Genomic DNA, 24,217 nt, shown 5'->3' on the forward strand with positions numbered 1-24,217 from the left:
AAACTGAAGAAAATGGTGTCGGCTGCATCTTATATACCCCTGGCGCACTGACGTCAGGGAAGAGGCGACAGCAACTGACGCTGGACCAGGACTTTGGAATTCAGGCTGACTGTGGGTAGCCTGCCAGCAGGATAACCCAAGTGTAATGACTGCAACAGTGAATACACTCGAACATCTACATTTATAATAGGTACACAACTGTACTGTATGGTGTTAAGGAAAGGAATGCAGAAGGTCAGATGGTAGTGGATTTTGCAAAAAGGATGGAAATGGCTGTGCTGAATATGTATTTTAACAACAGGGAGGAGCATGAGGCGTCATACAAGAGTGGAGGGAGATGCACACAGATGGATCATCTCCTATGCAGGAGGGTCAGTTTGAAGGAGATTGGAGACTGTAAAGTGGTGACAGGGGAAAGTGTAGTTAGGCAGCATAGAATGGTGGGCTGTAGAATGACATTGATGATCAAGAAGAGGAGGAGTGTGAGGGCAACACCAAGGATCAAATGGTGGAAATTGAAAAAGGGTGATTGTGAGGTGGAGTTCAGGGATGAGTTAAGACCGGCACTGTGTGCCAGTGAAGTGTTACCGAATAGCTGGGTATCTTCAGCAGAGCTAGTAAGGGAGACTGCTAGAAAGGTGCTTGGTGTGACATCTGGACAGAAGGGCAGAAAAGGAGACCTGGTGGTGGAATGAGGAAGTACAGGAGAGTATACGGAGAAAGAGGCTGGCAAAGAAGAAGTGGGATTGTCAGAGAGATGAAGAAAGTAGACAGGAGAATAAGGAGATGAGGTGCATGGTAAAGAGAGAGAGGTGGCAAAGGCTAAGGATAAGGCGTATAGAGTTGGATGAAAGGTTGGACACTAAAGAGGGAGAAAAGGACCTGTGCCGATTGGCTAGACAGAGGGACCGAGCTAGGAAAGATGTGTAGCAGATAAGGGTGATAAAGGATAATGAGGGAACCGTACTCACTAGCAAGGAGAATGTGTTGAACAGATGGAAAGAGTACTTTGAGGGGCTGATGAATGAAGAGAATGAGAGAGAGAGAAGACTGGATGATGTGGGGATAGTGAATCAGGAAGTGCAATTGATTAGCAAGGCGGAAGTAAGGATAGCTATGAAGAAGATGAAGAATGGAAAGGCTGTTGGTCCAGATGACATACCTGTGGAAGCTTGGAGGTGTTTAGGAGAAATGGCAGTGGAATTTTTAACCAGATTGTTTAATGAAATCTTGGAAAGTGAGAGGATGCCTGAGGAGTGGAGAAAACGTGTTTTGATGCCGATTTTTAAGAGTAAGGGTGATGTGCAGAGCTGTAGTAACCACAGAGGGATAAAACTGGTAAGTCACAGCATGAAATTATGGGAAAGAGTAGTGGAAGCCAGGTTAAAAAGGGAAGTGATTATTAGTGACCAGCAGTATGGTTTCATGCCAGGAAAGAGCACTACAGATGTGATGTTTACTCTTAGAGTGTTGATGGAGAAGTACAGAGAAGGTCAGAAGGAGTTGCATTGTGTCTTTGTGGACTTAGAGAAAGCATATGACAGGGTGCCTAGAGAGGAGTTGTGGTATTGTATGAGGAAGTCGGGAGTGGCAGGGAAGTATGTAAGAGTGGTACAGGATATGTACAAGGGTAGTGTGACAGCAATGAGATCTGCAGTGAGAGTGACAGATGCGTGTAAGGTGGAGGTGGGATTACATCAAGGATCAGCTCTGAGCCCTTTCTTATTTGCAGTGGTGATGGACAGGTTGACAAATGAGATCAGACAGGAGTGCCCGTGGACTATGATGTTTACAGATAACATTGTGATATGTAGTGAGAGTAGTGAACAGGTGGAGGAGACCCTGGAGAGGTGGAGATATGCTCTAGAGAGGAGAGGAATGAAGGTCAGCAGGACTAAGACAGAATATATGTGTGTAAATGAGAGGGAGGGTAGAGAATGGTGATGATGCAGGGAGTAGACGTGGCGAAGGTGGATGAGTTTAAATACTTGGGAGCAACAGTTCAAAGTAATGGCAAGTGTGGAAGAGAGGTGAAGAAGAGAGTACAGGCAAAGTGTGGAAGAGAGGTGAAGAAGAGAGTACAGGCATAGTGGAGTGGGTGGAGAAGAGTGTCAGGAGTGATTTGTGACAGATGGGTACCAGTAAAAGTGAAAGGGAAGGTCTACAAGAGGGTAGTGAGAACAGCTATGTTTTATGGGTTGGAGACAGTGGCATTGACAAAAAAGCAGGAGTCAGAGCTGGATGTGACTGAGTTAAAGATGTTAAGATTTGCACTGGGTGTGACGAGGGTTTACAGGATTAGGAATTAAGTATATTAGAGGGTCAGCCTAGGTTGGACAGTTTGGAGACAAAGCCAGAGAGGCAAGATTGCGTTGGTTTGGATATGTGCTGAGGAGGGATGCTGGGTATATTGGGAAAAGGATGCTAAGGATGAAGCTGCCAGGTAAGAGGAAAAGAGGAAGGCCCAAGATAAGGTTTATGGATGTGGTTAGAGGGGACATGTAGGTGGTTAGTGTGACAGAGCAAGATGCAGAGGACAGGAAGAAATGGAAACAGGTGATCCGCTGTGGTGACCCATAACTGGGAAAAGCCAAAAGAAGAAAAAGTGTTGAATAAAGCCGACATGTTAGTATATGTCTTTGAGATACAGTTGTAGTCTTATAAGAGTAAAATAGAAGGATCTGAAACAGGCTTGATAGACTCAGTCTAAAAAAGAAAATGCAGTGGCAATAGTAATATGTTAATGACAATATGTTGCTTTAATTAAAATCATGTCATACATGTACTCAAATAAGGATTCCTGTAGTTAATGGAAAAGGTTCAAGACACAGTGTGTATTTTCAAGATGTTTTACTGAAGTTGTTAGAATCACATAATTAACATTCCGCTGTGGTGCAGCGGTGGCATTGTTGCCTCACAGCAAGAGGTTTTCCCGTTCGATTCTCGGCTTGGGTTGGGGGTGCCTTCTGTGTGGAGTCTGCATGTTCTCCCCGCAGTCGAGTGGGCGTTCGAAAGACATGCATTGAATGGGCGTGCCTTCGTTAAAGGTTGGATGTCGGGCTGGCAACTCGACACCATAAAAACCAACTGCCAATCATTAGCGGACTGGAGTTCTGCTGTGACGACCCCTAACCGGGAAAAGCCGCAAGACAAACAACAACAACAAGTTAGAATCACATAATTAACCATTCCTCTTACAGGTAACATTCATTTAAAAATACAATGCTGGTATGGTCACATATGACTATGTGTTTGACAGCTGTCCTCTTCTTTGTTTTCATTAGAATGGACCCACTTTATTCTGTTCTGTTCAGATACCTTTTCTACTGTTCACAGGGGTGTGACTGAGAGAAATTATAGTACCCCTTATTCCTAGGTTTGGGGTGATCGTCTGTGAGGGATCCTTCCCATAAGTTTGGATCCTAGGTTAATTAAATTGCTGCCTCATCTCCTAGACATGCTAGAAATGGACGTAGGACTTTTGAATGTCTCTGCCCTTTGTTATTGGCAGCTTAGGGTCTTTGAGCTTGATGCATACTGTACCTAGACACATTACAGCATTCCTGTTTAGGAGTAGCAACCTCCAGTTCTTGCTTGGTCTGCCCATGGCATATTGCAGCCCTTTGGATCTAAGAATCTCCTTTTTAGGTTATTTCTCTTGTACAACCTCAGAGATGGATGTTCTGGCTGGTTCTTCCACTATACTGAATCTTCTAGCTGGTCCTACTATGGCTGTCAGGTTTCTGCTGTTTCTGGTGGTTTTCCTACTTTGTATTCAGTTTAGTTGTTGGGTATCCATCAAGGAATGGTCCTGAATATTAGAAGAGAGATGTTCTTAATATATCAGATGATGTAGGAAAGGACCCATGTTCATATGTCAGAGATACTTTTCCTCCATGTCCTTTTATGTGGTGATCCCCTAACCAACCGTAACAGCTTATTTTCTTGTATAGCCAACAAGTATATACTTGTGTATCACTTGTTAGTAATTGGGTGCCATATCTTTGGTGTCACTGCTTTGTAAGTGGGTACTCAGAATGGGACAAACTGGTGGCTATTGTGGGCAAGAATGCTTACATTCTGAATGTGTGATATCACACCATGCATCATTGTGAGAGATTGTCTGTACCTCCGCACAGAAATTTCTAGAGAAGTAATGCTGACTGTAAAGAAGATAAATGTAGCCATAGTCCTCATCAGCAAGGATTATTTTCACATATCAGCTTTTATGTTAGAAATGTTCTTTGGATGTTTATTAATGTGAGTCAATCTTTGTATGGTAGAAACTATGTACTTTAGGTGTCCAAGATTATAATGATAAATTGGGTATTTAATTTACATGTTATCATTTTAGGATGTTCTTAGTGTTTCACTGTTGCAGTCATTACATTTGGGTTATCTGCCTGCAGGTAGCCCTCAGTCGGCCTGATTATCAAAGTTTTGGGTCCTGCATTGGTTGCTGTCTCATCTTCCATGATGTCAGGTAGTCAGGGGTGTAAAGCGTGCAGCCAGTGCCATTACATCAGTCTTTCTTGCCGTGCGGTGCCCGAATCAGAAGCAGTTTGCAAGTGCCGGTTGGCCGACTCCTGAAATGTTCGTTTTCGAGTTTCAGATCCGAAGTCTTCAACTAAGCTAAGTACCCCGTTTGGGGAACCTTTTTCTTGCTCTAAACCGATGTCAGTAAAAGTTAACAACTGTATTTCTTGTGGAAAGCAAATACCTCATAAAGATTTTCATTCATACTGCATTCCTTGCTTAGGCCCAGACCACGACGTACCTCGCTGTCGGTTTTGTGCCTTATTCAAACCTCAAACTATTCGTTGTCGGTTCATTTTCACATCTAAATATTTTGGTACTCTGTTCAATTATCCTGAAATGGTTTTGGTCAACAACCCGACTACCGACATTCCGAAAAAACACAAAGATAAAGGCAGAGACAGACTGCATTTGTCCAAAGCTGCCGACGACGCTTCTCCTAAGCTAGTTGCCACTTCGCCGGTACTCAGTGAGGCGCTTTCACAGCCCCTGACAGTCGCTACTTCAGATTCGCAGGCCTCTACTGAGATCCATTCGGAGTCCGGTATGCCGCGAGATGCTTCTTCGACTGTGGAATCTGCAGATGTCTCTACCTTGGATGGGTCCGGAGCCGCTGTGCAGGCACTGGCTTCTGAGGGTGTATTCGGGCCTACTTACTTGCATATTAAACCGACGCCATCTTCTTCTTCAAGTCCTAAGACTCGATCCATGCCTAGAAAACCAACGCCCAGACAGCATGTTCAGGCCCCTATGCCCAAAAAGCAAATGATAAGAATGGCTGAAGACCTTATTACTCTAATCAGGGGAAGCCACCCTTTTCCATCTAAGAGACCTAGAACTGATTTTCCTTCTCATTCTTCTGAACAGGATTCCGAAATTTCTGTTTTCCCTGATGACCAGGAGTTGCCCTTACCTACCTATGAGGATTCTGATGCAGAGCATTCCATTCCCTCTGCTTCCCCTCCAGAGGATTTCTCTTTTGGTGAAACTTTGCATACTCTTAGGGAGCATTTCTGCTGGGAAAGCCAGGATTACTCTGACTCCAAAAAGAGGCTTAAGGAATTTTTACTCCTACCTCAATACAGGCCTTTAGCTATCCCTCCTGTACTAGTCATTGAAGATGATGCCTTTTCGGAATCTAGCCTGGCCCCTGACACTTTACCTCCAACTCCCAGAAAACCTGACAGGTATTAGAGTCCCTGACTCTCATGAGTTCCTGTTTAAGAATCCTACTGCGGATCCTGAGACCATTTCACAGGGGCATTAAGGCTACTACTGCCAAAATCCCTACCCCCTCTGATAGAGATTCCAGGGCCCTGGACAGATTGGGAAAGAAGGTATACACTTCTGCAACTTTGGCCATTAGGGCTTTAAACTGACAGTTTCATATGTTAAAGTATCAGCAGCATATTATTGGATTGCTTAAACAGAAAATGATGTTGATTCCTGACTGTGCTGAAAATAAAGAATTACAGGATTTAATGCATTCTGCTGAACAAGTTGGAAAACATACTTTGCAATGTGGTTTTGATTCATTAGAGGCATCTTGCAAGGCTGCTGTCACTGGGTCTGTCCTTAGAAGGCATGCTTGGCTTAAGGAGCAATCTTTGCCAGATCATGTTAAAGCTAAATTACTGGATGCTCCCTTAAACCAAGACCGCCTGTTTGGCAACAAAGCAGAAGAAGTACTTAATCTATGCAAACTGTTAAAGATTTCCTGCAAGTACAACATTCCAGATTTAGTAGGCACTGGCCTTCTAAGAATTGGTCCTTTCCTGCCTCTTCCAGGCCTTCTCAGTCCAAACCCAGAACCAGCAGAGCACCCAGGCTTCAGTCCCAAGGTACTCACAGGCATAAGCAGTGGGGGGCTCCCACTTCCAAAGCTGGAAGTAATTAGACATCCCCCTATGGTAAATTGTCACAATGACTTAACTTTAAACCTTCCAAGCCCTGCTCAGTTGACTGTTTCTTTAGGGGGAAAGATCGCCTGCATGCAAAAAACTGGGAACTCATTACCCAAGACAAATGGGTTTTAAATATAGTTTCCCAAGGATACAGATTCCACTTCCACTCCTTACCAACCCCGAACAGTTGGCCAGACCTACTCCCAAATCAGTGGGCAGAGGCTCAAAAGCTAGTTCTCTCTCTTCTAAGCATCAGGGCTATTCAACCTGTCCCAGAAAAAGAATGGGGGCAAGGTTTCTACTCAAAACTTTTCCTGGTACCCAGAAAAGACTATTCCTGGTGTCCTATCCTGGACCTGTCTACCCTAAACACTTTTTGGTAATCTTAAAATTCAAAATGCTAACTCTTCATCAGCTGCTTCCTATGCTAGGCAAAATTGCCTGGTTGGCAAGACTGGATTTAAAGGAAGCCTACCTGTACATCCCAATAAGGGAATCTTGCAGAAGATACCTATGCTTCAGACCAGGCTACATGCACTATCAGTTCTCTGCACTGCAATTTGGCTTGTCTACTGCGCCCAGGGTATTCACAAAGTCCCTAGCTCCAGTCATTGCATTTTGCAGGCAAATAAATATTCAGATATACCCATACCTGGACGATTGTCAAATTCAGGCAGAAAGCCAGGACATACTATTAAATCATCTGGCATTTGTAAAGAAATTACTAACTTCTCTGGGGTACACCATAAACTAAAAGAAATCACATCTAGTACCCTGCCAACAAATTGTATTCCTGGGAGCAAGCTTGAATACATCTTCCCAGATGGCATACCTCACGCCAGAGAAACAAGTTCATTTGACAGCCTACTGTAAACTACTGGCCACAAAGACCGAGCTATCTGCAAGGAAAGTACTGCATGCCCTGGGGTTCATAGCCTCTTGCATTCTACTAATTCCATATGCAAGACTGCATATGAGGAAACTACAATGGTATCCAAAAAGCCTATGGTGCCAACATTCTCAGGACCTAGAATCAGTGATTCCTATCATACCTTGTCTAAAGACAGAGTTCCTTTGGTGGGCAGAGGCCTGCCACCAAAACAAGGGACTGCCATTCACTCTACCCCCTGCCGCCCAAACCTTAACAACGGATGCATAAGACTATGCATGGGGGCTCACTTGGCAGGGCAGTGCATTCAGGGCAAATGGAACCCGAATCAAATGCACCTGCATATCAATCAAAAAGAAATGTTAGCTGTACAGAATGCTCTGACAGCCATCAAGGACCACATTCTTCCAGGACAATTATTGGTATAGACGGACAACACCACTGTTGTGTGATTCATAAACAAGGAGGGGGGTACCCATTCATACCCCCACTGCAGACTAGCCATGGCTCTGTGGAACACAGCCTTGAGCTACCAAGTCCACCTACAAACTCAATTCCTGCCAGCCAAGCTAAATACACTGGCAGACGACCTAAGCAGAAATCTCATGGACCCACACGAGTGGAAACTTCAACCAAAGATATTCAACATTTTGAGATTCAAATGGGAGAGCCCAGAGATAGACCTGTTTGCCTCCCCTCAGAACTACCAATTGGACAAATTCTGCATGAGGACTCCCCACAAACAAGCTTGGAAAGTGGATGCCCTGTCCTTCAGCTGGAAAAAACTATCAGTTTATGCCTTTCCCCCTGTGCCTCTCCTCTCCAAAGTGCTACTAAAGATCAAACAAGACAAACCAAGGACAATACTTATTGCACCAGACTGGCCATGCCAACACTGGTACCCCCTCCATGGCACCTGCCTCAGACCCCTGCCCTGCTGTCTCAGCAGGAGGGCCAGATTCTGCACCCACAGCTTCAAAGCCTGAACCTTGCAGCCTGGCTAATTACATGACCTCTCCTTTACCATCCCTCAGTAAGCAAGTGATGGGTGTCATTCTGGAGGGAAGGAGTCCTAGTACTAGAAAATCCTATGCTGAAAAATGGAAGAGATTCTGTTCCTGGAACCAAACACAGGGGATGGACACAACTGTGCCCAATCCACCACTCATTCTTCAGTACTTAACTGAGATGCTTCACAAGAGCCTTTCCTTTTTCTTCCATCAAAATTCATGCCTCCGCCATCTCAGCTCATTATAATACAGAGCCACCCCTCTTCTCTCCTCCACTGCTGAAGCAATTCCTCAGAGGGGCCAAAAACTTAAGACCACCCAGGAGAGCCCCTACTCCAGCCCTGAGACTTTAACTTTGTATTGGAAAAGCTCACTCTACGTTTGAGCCAGCTACAAATGCAGAGTTGAAATTCCTTTCTTGGAAAACAGCCATCCTCCTAGCCATCACTTCAGCAAGAAGGGTGTCTGAATTACAGGCCCTCATGGCAGTGGAGACTTTCATCATCTATCATGCGGACAGGGTGTCCCTCAGGACCAGTCCCTCCTTTATGCCTAAGGTGGTATCCAGTGTGGCCCTTAATCAGTCCATTCATTTTCCAACCTTCTTTTCTAATCCGCAGAAAAAAGGGGAACAAATACTGCATTCCTTGGACGTGCACAGACAACTTAGATTTTACTTGGATAGGACTAAGCCTCTCACAAAATTTGAACAGCTGCTGGTTGCATTTGCTGCAGGGGCAGAGGGGAAGGCCATTTCAAAGCAAACCATTTCTAAGTGGATAGGCCATTGCATTAATTTCTGCTATAAGCATCATGGAAAACCTACCCCACAGGGAATAAGACCACATTCAGCCAGGGCTGCATCTACCTCTACAGCCCTTCTCAGAGGTGTCCCTACCAGGGACATCCTAGAAGCTGCTACCTGGAGTTCTGTACATACCTTCACCAAGCATTACCACTTGCCAATTTTTTTCTAAATCCAGAGCTGGTTTTGCCACTGCAGTCTTGCAAGGCCTTATAGCTGGTCCTAATGCTATCTAACTGCCTCCTCCCTTCCTTAGCTTTGGGAATCTACCCAACTGTAATGACTGCAACAGTGAAACACGGAGAACATAGAACAGTTGTGTACACTTATGATAAATGTAGTTGTTCGAGTGTATTCACTGTTGCAGTCCTGGTTACCCTCCCTCCAGCCCCCTGACTTCTATTGTCTATACCTCTATTCTTGCTTGCTATGCTTAAAGCTTTCTGGTGTAATTGCTTTTTGTTGGAGGTGTAAACTTGTATATAATTGCTTCCCATTATGGAGGCACCAGACATCTGGGGCAAGAAAAACTGATGTAATGGCATCGGCTGCATGCTTTATACCCCTGACTACCTGACGTCATGGAATATGAGACCGCAACCGACGCAGGCCCCAAGACTTTGATAATCAGGCCGACTGAGGGCTACCTGCAGGCAAATAACCCAAATGTAATGACTGCAACAGTGAATACACTCAAACATCTACATTTATGGTAAATGTACACAACTGTACTTTGCAAATATACTTAAGTTGTGCTTTGTTACTAACTAATAATTAGTGTGTTCTACTAAGTTACTTGTGTTATTCTGCTCTCATTGTGTTTTCTCGTGTGTATTCTTGTAATTTGTTATTCATCTCTGTTCTTTATAATAGTCATGCTACTTTAGGGGGTTTTGTTTGTGGCTGCAGATTATTAGTCATGTCATGCTTTTCTGTATCCCTAGTTTATGAATTGTTAATTTGTGCCTTTGTATGTTATTGATTGTGGCCAGAAGGTGCATCAACTAGTTAGCTACCAGAATAACATATGGATAAATAAATAACTGCTTTATATTTCTTAGGTCTGGTCCAGCTTGATGAAGGTCGTAAAATTGTGTTCCCTCCAAACTGTAGCATACCTCTGACAATTGAGAAATCTGATGGAGGTTATACATATGACACGTCGGACCTGGCAGCTCTCCGTCAGAGGCTGTTTGAGGAGAAAGCAAATGTTGTAATTTATGTGGTTGACAGTGGGCAGGTGAGTGTTGCACATGAAGTATTTTGTCTGTATTTATTGTTTGCTGTTAGTAATTGGAGAAGGAAGAAAGCCTTAGCATACAGTGAAGATATATTCTAAAATAAGATGTAAGGTCAAGTAATTGTGTAGTAGAAATGACTTTCCACTATGCTGTTGAATGTGGAAGTCCTGGTTTGTACATGAAAGTTTGTTTGTGGAGGTTTTACAAGTTATGGAATTTCAAATGTAGACCATGTAAAATCTCTGCAGTTAATGTGCCTAAAGGAACATACTAATACGATACAGGAAGTAGAAACTGTCCAAGTGTTCTACACAGCCTCTGCACAATGGCCACTGGTTTGATTTGCAGCCTTTGCCAGGGTTGTAGGGTCAGGGGTGTGACATGCGTTATGCATGAGTGTAAGCAGTGAAGTGTCCTTCTACTCCTGTTACAGATTTCTTGATGGTCCAACAAGTGTGCTTCATGATGTCTAGAAGTATTGCATGGCTTCGGGAGGGGCTCTCCACTCTCCATTTAATGCTGTTAATTCTGTGTTCTTTTGTTTGCCCTTATGATTTGAATTCCTCTCACTTAGGCATGATTATTTAGTTTGTCCTGGTAACCAGATAATTATTAACTGATTGCCTCCAGTTATCATATTTGCAATATATGTAGAAAAACAAATATACAGCAAATATATCTGTGATTAATGACAGATATGCATCAGAGACATGGGTACAATAAGAATTTGTTTCTTTGAGCATGTGTTCCAGATGTCTGGTGTGGATGTTTTATTCCATTTCATTCAGTATTTTTTGACAGAAGAGGAATGGTTTGCTGACTGTGAATTTTTAACTTTTATCTTTGCTAGGCTCTTTTGATATGAGTAAGTACCTTTACTTTTTGAAGCATAGAGCAAAATCAAAGTTGAATGCCTTTTTAGAACATATGTTTTGTATTCTTGTGTTCCAGGCTTCTCACTTCCAGTTGTTGTTCAGTGCTGGCCAAATGATTGGATGGTATGATCCAAAAGTGACCCGTGTAGAGCATGCTGGTTTTGGAGTGGTTCTAGGTGATGACAAGTAAGCTTCTTATTTTAAGTTGGTTGTATGTTTGGAGCAGTAGAAACTTTTCTTTGAATGACCTTCTGCAGTTAGTGGAGTAATTTGGTTCATCTTGCTGTGCCCTGTCGTATGGTTCTTTTTAAAACATTTTATGGTTCCCAAGCTTGGGAAACACAACCAAAGTTTAAACCCAGACAGCAGCTCTATTCTAAGCCTAAGAGTATGTGCTTCAGAATCCCCAGTTCCTTATGGCTCTTTGTATAATTTGAATGACTTCATAACGTGCTGTTGGAGATGTTCCTGTATTAGGCTGCAGGCAACAGTATATGACATATACTGTTTAAACGCTATGCGTTCTGTTCTCCTTTAGTCATCAGCCAGAAAAAGTGTATATATTGCCGACCAAGACTATCGGCTACGTTTCTCTATTCTCAAAGCCTTTCGGCACAATAACAGCAATGGTCGACCAAATCCACAAACAATTTTCACTTCACTTTGGACAGTTTAAATAAAAGTCCTGGTTCATTCATTAGAGAACTTTATTATACGAAAAACAAAATCGGCCAGCGCTTTCACCCGTAGGCTTCCTCAGGCCATTACAGCTGATCACATTTATTACATTTATATACTTTTTCATCATCAGTGATACTGAGGTCACTTCCTGTCATTGCGCTAATTATACACATCAATTAATATAGTTAAATTCTTTAAGTTATATATCTATTCTTAAAAATGCTGTACTAAATACACGCATTATTTCTATTGCTAAACTCATATACAAAAATTAAATAATAATGCAACATAATAATTTAATACAAATGACTAGGATCCCATCATAAAATCTATTTTTATAATTAAAAACATTACTAATCTTATGAATAAGAAATAATAAATACAAATTCATATATTACTAATAGCTAATATTAAAACTTTATGCATATAAAAGCCTAAGCTATATTTTTGTGTAATAATAAAAAATAAAATATAAAAAATAAACCATTACTTATGGACATATGCATAGGTATATCTGTATATAAAAGTATATTCAGACACCTGAATATAGTCTGTAAAATTTCCATCTTGTTCCTTTTGGGCATCCTGTGGTATTGGTTTATCTATTAATTTGTAATTTCCTAGCTTTTAATACAGGCTTAATGGGAATCCTGTCATTTAGTCCTGGTGGTTGATCAGCCCTTAATCTAATAATCCATTTCATTTCATTTTCTTCAGTTCTATAAGTTATATCACCACATCTAATGGTTACATAATTATTCTGTATGACCATGAACTTTCTCAACACTCTAGGTGATGACAAGTAAGCTTCTTATTTTAAGTTGGTTATATGTTTGGAGCAGTAGAAACTTCTTTGAATGACCTTCTGCAGTTAATGGAGTAATTTGGTTAATCTTGCTGTGCCCTGTCGTATGGTTCTTTTTAAAACATTTTATGGTTCCTAAGCTTGGGAAACACAACCAAAGTTTAAACCCAGACAGCAGCTCTATTCTAAGCCTAAGAGTATGTGCTTCAGAATCCCCAGTTCCTTATGGCTCTTTGTATAATTTGAATGACTTCATAACGTGCTGTTGGAGATGTTCCTGTATTTTTGTAAACACCTGTATTGAATTGTGACATAGGCACATTTACATTTATGTAAAAGTAATCAAACTGCATTAACAAGTTAAAATTAACAAACGTTGTTTCACGTGTATTGCCATATATCATATAATCTAAGCAACATTACATAAATAATTCAGTTCCTGCCCCTTTTTTTCAAACAAGAAACATCTTTATTAAGTCATCACTTACGACATAAGCAATCATACATTTATATAAATGAAAACAAACCACACCGACACGATCATAGTTGCAAGCATTTTACATCATAAACCATACTGACACACACCCAGTTGCAAACATTATGCATCACTTGTAATCTACCCAATCCTGTATTTGATGCATACAATATATACTCTACCTGTGGTCTCTATAGTATTAATTGGGACCACCCTTTGCACTGAATTTTTTGTTTACAAGGCTGTCATGAATTATTGGTTGCTGTTACTGCTTGTGTTTCTACCATCTTCCTCACCATTGTTGGCAAGTGACACCCAGGCTCCTCTTCAGCTACCAGTGGAGGGAATGAAATGCAAAGGCTGTAGTTGGTCTCATTAAAAGGTCCTGCACAGGAGCAGAAAAGACAGATGTAAGGGAACCAAATCCTAAGTTATGCTTGATACAGGCTTCACTTTTAAGTCCACCATGCCCTTAGTGACCTTCACTACTTTAGCAGAAAGGCTGCTTTCCACTTGTGAGAGATGAGTGCAGTGTCTTTCATCCCCTGATACCCATGAGTTTGGGTGGGGAGGCATCTCCACTATGCCTGCTGTTAGAAAAAAGCCATGATGCAGTCACTTCCTTTTCTCAGCTCCTGAGAAAAATAAACACCCCAGAAGAGTATGAGAAGAGGCTTTCATGTTTCAGAGACATATTTCTGTGTCTAAACTTGGATCCAGGTGATTGCCTCCCTTTCCTGTTGTTGAGAAGCTAGCTGCTTGGCTCTTAGGGTTAAAATAGTCCCTGCAGGCCATCCATTACCATGTTTTGGCCAGTGGTATTTACCACCCCCACAATAGGATCACAGAAGTTTCAAGACAATCGAGTCATGCGACTGTTTATGCGTTGCTGGTAGCTGCCTTCAAATTGAACCTTTTTCTTGAAGCCTGACCAGTAAAGCCAGGAGTACATTTGTGAATACTCATCCAGTTGTCTAGTTCCTATTAGAAGGAAGACAATGTCTCACACTGCTTAATTTGCAATGGGAGTCTATTCCAGAGGTTGGAAAGGCACTGAGTAATGAACCTCTGTCTCCACTTTTGTTTGATTTATCTGCTGGTGAATATTTAGATTTCTTGTTCGTGTTTGTAGGACTGTTCAATTTGTGGAGATACAAATGATAATGGATTACTAGGTTATTAGTGGCTTGGAAGGCAAGCTCTAGCTCTCCCTTCATGGGTCTGTAAGACCCTGGGTAAAGAGACAGTGCTTCCAGTCTTTTCTGATAGCTTATGGTTTTTAAGCCAGTAATCTTATTAGTTAGTGCCTTCACCAGTTTATGCTTATGGTAGGCCAGTCATTGTCGGATGAGCTGCTGACAAAGTCATTACTACTCTGGTGCAACAGAGACTTTCACCAAGGGAACAGGATAGTGGTGGCTTCTTCCTTTTGTTTGTGGTGGTGGGGATTCCTTCCATCTCTGGATTTAAGACACTTTTCTGCATTTGCATCATTTATGAAAGTGTGTCATACTCAGCCTTCATGCTGTGCTGCTGTTCTTCTCATAAGACTTGCGGATGATATGGGCAGAACAACTACCTGTTGGTGTGTCTGCATTTGGGAACTGCACAGAAACCTACTGATGTTTGCTGTACATAGGAACATCTTCCACCCCAAGATGCTGCCATTTTGTCTTTCACCACTTTTCAGATTTTTACCAAGGTGTTCCTGGTGGTTGCACCTGGAAATTTCTGGTACTGGCACTGGCCTGGGCTTCACTTTGTTTTTGATGTGCTGGGTTTACTATCTCTTGGAAGGGGCATTCCTGCTTCCATTGCACCCACTCCCTTAGTGGGGCAATTGCATTTAATTTGTTGTATAACAGGCGATAGGCTGTTTGGTCTGCTCTTAAAGTGAATTCCATAGTTTGCCTCCTCTTCATCCACCCATTTCCCATTATATACTTGTGCCTTGCCCTTTTGAGTGCATCTGTGGAGTCTCAGCTCATTCAGGCAGTCCATCCCATGGATTCATAACCCTCTTTGTAAAGAAATATTTTTGTTTGTTGTTTAAAGGGTAGTGGACTGCTGCCACAACAAGGGAGCAAAGGGTACATTAAAAAATAGACTACAATGAAAACATATATTGTGCTTCACTGAATCGATGGTAAAGTATGCAGTTATAAATATGAGAGAGATTAAATGGAGTAAATACAAAATATACCAGGGAACACATGCATATTAAATACAATGTAAAGTCTGTGCATACAGATCAAGATGCTTGCATCTTCAAAAAAGGGGGATAGTGGTGATTCAGCAAACAGCATTGACTTATTCTTTGCACTGCAGGGTTAATGCATCTAATTGCAATTCATATGTCTTAAAGCATAGAACAAGTGACAGGGTAGTATTATAGTTTTGAGTAGAAAATGAAGTCAAAGTTAGCAGTGATAGGTGTGATATCTGCAAATAAAGTTCAGGGTTAAGTTAAATGGTATAAGCAAGAGATGTTTAAGTAGAGTAAAATAAAATCAAATACTTAATGTGAGGAATAGGAAATCTACCGATAGAAAATAATTAGGTTCATAAGTAAGTACTAGGCTAGCTGTGCTTGTGGGCCATTTTAGACCTAGTCAGTTTCCTTTGAAGTAATCTATCACATTTGGTGATATGTTGGCCTTACCCATCTCATGGTACTAAATTATATATTGCTCCTTACTGAGAGTAACTGTGATCATTCCATATATACTTTGAGGGGACCCATGCATGGGATAAAGCATTTAGGAGCTGCCTCAGTCAGTTATGTCATTATGTCATTCCAGATCTAAAGGAGACAACTGCAGGTCAAAAAAAGTAGTAGTATATTTAAATTTTAATAGCACAGTCACCTGAGGAAAGAAAGCAGATATAGTCTACCCTCTCCTTATGGTGTTTAAGAAGAGTAGTCCTAAACTCAGCAAAGTATTGGGGTTTCTGATGGGGTCTATATTAGAAGAACGAAACTACGAAAGAGCAAACGCTCTTTTGTCAACACGTAAAACCCGAAGTCTGAAAACAGTGAAGTTATGGAACAGAGATTTTTTTCCCAGGGAAAAAAATTGCAGTTCCAAAAAAAAATAAAATTTATAAATACAAAATAAAGTGGGAGGCTTCACCCCCTACACCCCACAGTGTGGTGGGCTGTACCCCCCACATCCCCCCTACTTAAATATACCAACTCCAAGATCACACCACACTGGAGAAAACTGTTCCGTAACTTCGCTGTTTTCAGACTTCGGGTTTTACGTGTCAATGAAAGAGTGTTCTCTGTTTTGTTGCTTCGCTCTTCTAATATAGACTCTTCTGATGTGGGGAGGGAGAGTGTCCAATGGTTTCTGATGTGGGGAGGGAGAGTGTCCTGGGGCTGACACAGACAAACAACTGGTATCAGAGCCATGGACTAAAACTAAATGCCAAGAAATGCATAATAGTTTCTTTTGGGAAGTTGTCCATCCCTGGTAACTGTCATATTGACAACACAACCCTTAGAACTGACCCAGTAGTTAGGGACTTAGGGACACCCATAGATAGTAATCTAGCCTTTGACCATCACATGTCTGCAGTGGTGAGGAAATCATTCTTTGTTGCAAAGTTTATAAACAGAAGTATGGCATCTAAGTCCAAGGAAGTCATTGTACCACTGTATTTGGCATTCGTCAGACCTATCATTCAGTACATTGACCCCTTCTGTGTGTACCTAACCAGGCATATCTAACATTTGGAATATCCACAGAGGTTCCTCACTAAAAGAATACAGGGTGCAAGTAAAATGTCCTGTGCTGACAGCCTCAATGCCCTATTCCTGTATTCTGTCTCCTACAGACTTTTGAGGGGAGATTTATGCCTGGCATACAGGGCATTGTCAGACCCAACTGTGATGGACCTCCTGCTTATCCACAAAACAAACAGTACCAGAATTACCTGTTCTAAACACTTAAAAAACATGGCTGTGATATAAATAGGACCTGCTGGAGAAATTGGTATGTATCCCAGAGACTACCCCGTCTGTGGAACAGGCTCCCCATCCATGTGAAGCAAAGTTCCTCCCTAACCCAATTCAAGTGCAACTTGAACACTTGGATGGGAAACAATTCATCCGTAGTTTGGCACCTGTGTCTCTAATGTACACTGGTAACCTGTAATTGGTTCATCTTCCAGGCCCATGCTTGCACTTATCAAGGGTATCAGAACTTGTAAGAGAGTTGGGATGCATGCCTAGGCTTAAAAAGACCCTTGTGGCCATTAGCCTAATAAACACCTATGAACCTATGGGGTCCCAAAACAGCAAAGGCATAATATGAAAAGGTCCTTTCTAGTACCATGGCACACTCTGTATACGAATAGAAGGAGTGAGTGGTCAGTGCGAGAAAAAATCTTGGAGCTAACAGGGGAGATGTTAAATAAAGGGAGCTTGTAGATGAAGTTAAGTAGGAGGATGTGTGACTTTTTCCTTAGAGCCAGTGAGCACGATGTAGGGTTGTACAGTGATCATATTTTGATGCAGTAGGATAAATCAGCCAGTCTTATTTGTGAGTATTTACCAATCATGCTGGTTTTACCAGACAAATTGGAAATGAGTGTCAAACTCTGTCTCAGCTGCTTCTGATATATGCTGTCCCAGTGCTGAACAAACAGTGGGAAAAAGGAGTCTGAAAAGCTTTGTGCAACCAAAGTGTTTTTTGTTAATGTTTTTAACTTGGTTAATAAAGATTATCATGAAGGTGGTAGGATGAAATTGAAAGCCAAGAAAAGTATTTAAAGGTGGTAACCAATTCAGTGGTAAGCTTTTTTTTTTTTATTTTATTTTATGTTGTTCATTTCTTGACAGGGTAAGCCCTTTGGATACGAGTGTCCATTTTCAGAGTGACCTGTGAGTACTGCATGATTAAATGACCAAATAAAGCCAAAAGCAAACAGTGGTGAAAAAATTCAGGACTTGTACACTTTATTATAGGAAGCAAGTCATTAACAGATCAGAGTCTTAATTTAATTCTCTGTGCTAACTGCTAGACAATAATGGATGTTGATAGAATTCCGATATATTGGATGGAAGAGAGAACGCTAAGCTGGCTGTTGTGGCAAAGTTTTGTACCAGTGAAGTACAAGTTTTTTCCTCTAGTCAAAAGAATGAGTTTGGGGAGTTCCTGATAGAATTTATATTTAATAATCTCTATAGATGATACTGATCACATATAGTTTGAGTCATTCACATACATACATACATACATGCATGCATGGTACGGTGGAGGTTTTGTGGCAGAGATTTAAAAGTAGTAGTGAATGGACTCCAATACATTTCCCTAGAACGATGCCTGAGAGAGAATGAAAGACTGGAATTGAGCTTTACTTTAAAAGATTGAGTGGATAAATAGCCTTTGAACCATTAGAGAAATGGGTAAGAGTACAGGCAGTTAAGTCATGGTTGACAGAGAAAGGAACCTTGATAAGAATATAAAGAAAGCAGACCTTTGTTCTTGGCAGTTAGGATTAAGTCCATCAAGAATGTATTACAGTTTGGGTGCTTTTCCCTAACATGAAGCCATGTTGCTGTCTGAAAAGGCAATGATAGAAGTTTAAATATTTCAAGGTTTAGAGGTGCACAGCTTCTCCTAGTAATATTGGAGGGACAAGTAGAAGGGAAATTGTATGGAAGTCTGAAATGTCAACCGGAGATTTGGTGTTAGGAAGACCCAACATGTGTACTTCCTTCTATGGAAGATTGACAAAAGGAGAAACTGAAGTGGTAATAAAAAGATTCCTGTTTGGTCATGGTAGGTCTTGGAGAATATTGTAGTATGTTTTTGAGAAATTTTCTTCAGCTGAAATTGACGAGAATAGAACTGAGTCAGATATAAAAGTTGTCAGAATCTAAGAGTAGTGGGGGAGAACAGCAAAGACGGTTTTAAATTCCTTAGGAAAGAAAAAGGCAGTTTTGAGAATGTTTGTTGTTCCCTAGTATTATCTTTTCTTCTTTGCAGAATCGCCTTAGATTTGAAAGAGGTGTAGATAGTTTAGTTATGTTGTGTTGGGCTTTGTGTCTGAATACGTTTTCTGAGAATGTCATTTAGTCAGATGCACTCATTTTTGATTAAGTCAGATGGATTTTGTTTCCTGGCAGAGCATGTCTGCACTCTTGTTCTGAGGAGATGCAGTAATTATGAGAACATCCAGGGTAGACGGTATTTCTATGTATGCAAGTTTAGCTCATACGTTTAATATGGTGAGATGGTAAGGAACTTCATCTTACAATCCCACATTTCAGCCTCTCATCTTCCACTTGCAAACTCTATGACTGAGCAAGACAGAGTACCTGGTTTACCCTTGGGGAAAAAGGCACAATATGGTTTTCCCTCTCGATGGACCATGGACACATCAACCAAAAATGAGTTACCCTTCATTAGTTTTTCTATATTGAGAAGAGCAACCTGAAAATGTCTAAAAACTCCGTTGTTTTTGTAGGAGGCAAGCCTCCCAACAGGAACATCTTGGGGGGGGGGGTGGAAAACTCCACTGCAGTGCACCATCACCTTGCAGGATGTAAGTGCATGTAGTTTTAACAAACAGTGATTAAAAAAAAGTCGAAGAAAAGCTGCTTGACAAACTTGCCCTCATCAGATTGTAGGTATGATAAACTTGTGCTCAGTCAGTGGATTTGTAAAGTTAAAAAACTTACAACTTTGAGAAAATGTTTTATTTTGAAGGGGTTGAAGAGTAAATATGATATATGTCAGAGTTTGGCAAGCAGAGTCAGCAGGTGTATTTGAATAAAAGTGGTCCAATGAACAGATCAGGGTTTAGAAAATGGAGGCTCTGTTTTTGATATAAGATGTGGGTGGGAATTTTGGGCTTTTTAATTAGGCCGTTAGAATAGAATGAGACAGTCTCTGCTGAAGTTCAAAATGATTTGAAAGTTGTGAGTTTCAAGGGGGGGGTGATCTGTTTAGAAGGGTCTACTTCAAAACAGCAAGTACTCATATTATCGAATCCCAATTCATTGAGCCTGACTTCATTGGATATTCATTATATCAAACTCCTGGAACAACAAAGACGAACCCCGGGAAAGGAACCAATTGACCACCAGGACAAAACAATAAACAGCAAAACAAAAAAAACCTCCAAGTGGGGGGGCTTCACCCCCCACATGCCCCCCTAACTAAATATACCAACTCCAAGATTGCACTACAGTGGAGGAAGGGCAAAGTTCCCCATGGTGGCCAAGTGGCTTCCTTCCTGGGGTTCATCTTCGTTGTTCCGGGAGTTCGATGAAATGAAGATTCGATCAAGTCAGGCTCGATGAAGTGGGATTCGATAATCTAAGTATTCGATGTTTTGAAGGGGAACTGTTTAGAACCATAGATAAAGGCGTGTGTGCACATTTACAACACTTGGAGGGGGGGGGGGACTTGAGGTTGATAGACTGCTTAAAGAAAGATAATATTTGTATAGATACTGTCCCCATTTGTAAGTTTCAGATGATCTGCACATTGAAAACTTTAATCTGACAAATGGAAATTAATATTTTAGGAGTCAATGTTTTAGACATGTTTCACAAAAGGCTAGAAGATCCAAGTCATGTTGTTGAACCAAAATATGGAGCGAGTCCAGTTTTGGGGTTTATTCCACCCAGATTGAGGATGTCAAACTATAAGCTACATTTTAGAGAACTGGGTGTATGGGGAGGATATTTAAAGAAAGGGCAGTTCTGAGTTTAAATGTCTCCAGGTACCAAAAATAGAAGCTAAAGGAGTACACGTATATCATTTTATTAATGCTGGCTTCCTGCCCAGTTGAACTTGGATCATTCCTTAGGCTTATGTTCAATATATTTGCATGTTTTATTGTTTTAGTTTTTTATTCCAGTTGGAAGTGATATTTTATTGCTATTAAAGTGGTCATTGGTTTCTGCACATGCTTGCTTCTTGGAGATGCAGGAGTTTGTTTTTGATGTTTTGACTTCTCAAATGTTTTGACTTCTCAAACATATGCTTTTTATGTGTGATACTTTCAGTACTTGAGCTTAACTTGGTTATTTCCTAACAGTCTTGGGCTAGAAGTCTCTATTTGTCATCTTAGTTAGGATCCTACCTTAAGAGCTCTGCCATCATTATTGCACATTTCTCTTCCAAAGACTGATTTCTACAGAGCAACTGCATCACGTCATTGCCAGACTGGTGTCTTAAGATGAGCATATTGACAAACTGGGTCAAAAATGCTTAGAGTTGCCAATAGTTTTGAGCATGCATTTAATCTGGTATTTGAGGTCTAGTAATTTTGGCAGTTTTATTAATTTTTATACCAGTGTAATTGTTTTGTCAGAATGTGTTATCAGTATGATTACCTGTTTTTCAGGGATTTGTGACAACTCTTCAATAAACCCTGTCAGTGAATAACAGACATGTTTATAGGACAGTATGAAGGCATTAGCTGTAGGGGGCTCTTCTTCCAAAATTGTTCCTAAAATGATTCTGCTCACAGTCCCTCCCTCCATCCCCCTTTTCCTTTCTTTCCATTCTTTGTTCCTTTAGTTCTTGTCCTGTTAGTCACCTGCTGGGTTGGCCGTCCTGTCCCTAGTTTATACTTTCAGTCTCACCTTGCTAAAAGACTTCCTTTCCTAGTTTACCTGCTGTGTTTACCCGAGAAGGGGATTGGGGTCAGACGTGGGCCAACTGGGGATGATTAATCTACTGGGTTCCTTTGGGGCCGACTTGAAACAACTAGGGACTGTTAATCTACTCCACTATGCACTGGCAGTGGGGGTTGCCTCTAGTTTTTTGTGGGGCAAGAAAGATCTGAAGTTGATGTCAGCTGATACACCTATTATACTTCCAAGGTACTCATGCCATAGTGGGAGGACTTCGGCTAAAGCACTGGGAGATGGGAGTGCTCTGGCAGACTGGCTGGATGCGAGCTGCATGCAGGGCAGGATCTTCCTAGAAGCGAGAACTGCAACAGTGAAACTACTCAGACATCTGTATTTATGGGTACGTTCCTAACACCACTGTACTTTCTTACAGCTTGAGATTTTTTTCACATGGTGCCCTCTGACACATAATAGCTATGTGAGCACTAACTTTATTATTCAGTTTTCGTACAGGTCTTCTGTAACAAGTCTGTGTTATCTAGACAATTCCTCTACCCACCTCATTTGTATGTATGCATTACAGATTTTTAATCTTCTGTCCTTGTTGAGTTTGTTTTTGTCTTCTAGGTGCAGCTTGGTCATGTTCCATGGCAGAAGGGTAGGGGACGGTGAGGCCAGTTACATTCTCTAAAGCCAACATGGTGATGCTGCAGCATACTGTGGCAGATGCCAAGAGAGCACCCTGAATGTGGGAGCTAAAGCAAAAATTTTTTCCAAGAAAGTTCTCTCAGAAAAGAGTTTCAGTTTTTAGGTACTACAAAAGTCCTTCTAAGAGTCTGCTGATATACTGAATACTCGTGCATCTGTTATTTCCAGTTGGACAGCAGTGTATCTAAAAGCATTCATCAGTATGGGATTCACAATTTAATGTTACTTGAACACACATTTATAGTTCTGAATTGCTGAAAACTACAGCAGCTGTAACTGAAACTCCTGACAAATTCAGTTGACTGCACAGTCAGTGAAAATCAAATACATTTTTTTTTGTAGGGGTCTTGTATCCCCCCAACCCCACACCCACTGCTACTAGTTATTTATTTGCACCAGCTCCAAGACTGCATCCCTGTATATGTATGTCTATACATCTGTATGTGTGTGTGTGTGTGTGTGTATATGTATATATATATATATATATATATATATATATATATTGGTTACTGACATGCACATGCACATACCCACACAACTTGCAGTAGCCAGACCAGCTTCCACTGGGGAAACCAGAAGAAGGAAGCTGGTTAAAAGCACATTTGGACTACGTTGGACATGGTATAAGAGATTTGTTTCCTTTTTGTAACAGGAAAGTTTGTTTTATTTCACTTCACTTCATGTGTACATACAACAGGAGTTTGCCCCAGTATTTGTTCATTCTGGTTAATAAAACTACATTACTTCATTGACTATCAATTTCTGCTACATTTTTTTACCAGTATATATACAAGTCTGTGTGTGTATATAAAGAGAGAGAGAGTTAAACACACACACACCACAGTTTGGTTTGATGCTTGTATTAAAGGGTGGGTTAGCACTGAGAGTGAGTATTACAGAATCCGTTTACTATTTGTATGTGTAAATTCAGAACCCTGGTTCTTGTGATTGCATTAGTCTTTCCCAAGCAGGCTGGTGAGAGTGAACTTTGAAGTGTGCTTTACTGAGCTGTGTTCCAGCCCTGGCTTGTAAGTGAGGCTGACAGATTTCCCTCCAGCATTAATGAACTACATTTATTTTTTGGTTGAAGGGGTAGAAGGTTCACCTTATCTTTGCTTAACAGACACTGATTTATTCATCCTTGCAGAATTGCATGTATAAAGTTACTTATCAGTTAAATAAGGTTATAAATTATCTTCATCTGTGCCAAGTACGTCGTTCAGTGTTCCTAAGATGGTGAAACATGAAAGAGTTTGAGAAGGCTTCCTGGAAGAACTAATGAGATGCAAAAGTATTGAACTTAATGTTGGATGAAACTTTGCAACGTGTTTTATAAAGATAAGCTGTTTCTGTTTGTGCTGTTAATTGTAACATCTGGTAAATAAAAGGCCAGCTTTATGTTACATACAAAATCTGTATCATTTTGTAGGTGCTTGTACATGGGTTAATGCCAGCAAGTTATCTAAAAATTGCCATGTGATCTGTTTTTTTGGCACTTTGTGATGTTGGTATGATCGTGCCCTGCAGGTAACTTGCATATATTCTTTTAGAAAATGTTAGTTATGATTGCAGGGGAATTGTATTGCAAGCATGTGTTTCATTTACTTTGTGAGCTTTTCTTATGTAAAAATGAGCTGTATTTCAGTCTCAGGTAAAACCCAATGTTGTAAAAAGATCAGATGAAAATAC

At 41.0% G+C, this 24,217-nt stretch overlaps 1 protein-coding gene across 3 annotated transcripts in view; it reads left to right on the plus strand.

Moving 5' to 3' along the window:
* Positions 1–24,217, plus strand: part of RARS1 (arginyl-tRNA synthetase 1) — a 1,169,219-nt gene that overhangs the window by 1,070,121 nt on the left and 74,881 nt on the right. For all 3 annotated transcript variants that reach the window (XM_044069555.1, XM_044069556.1, XM_044069554.1), the window contains exons 10-11: positions 10,206–10,384; positions 11,337–11,446. In XM_044069555.1, the coding sequence (XP_043925490.1) occupies positions 10,206–10,384; positions 11,337–11,446 (289 nt within the window). The remainder of the gene's footprint in view (positions 1–10,205; positions 10,385–11,336; positions 11,447–24,217) is intronic.

Source organism: Protopterus annectens, chromosome 4.part0, assembly GCF_019279795.1.
Source record: "Protopterus annectens isolate FY-2018-M chromosome 4.part0, PAN1.0, whole genome shotgun sequence".
Taxonomy (NCBI): domain Eukaryota; kingdom Metazoa; phylum Chordata; order Ceratodontiformes; family Protopteridae; genus Protopterus; species Protopterus annectens.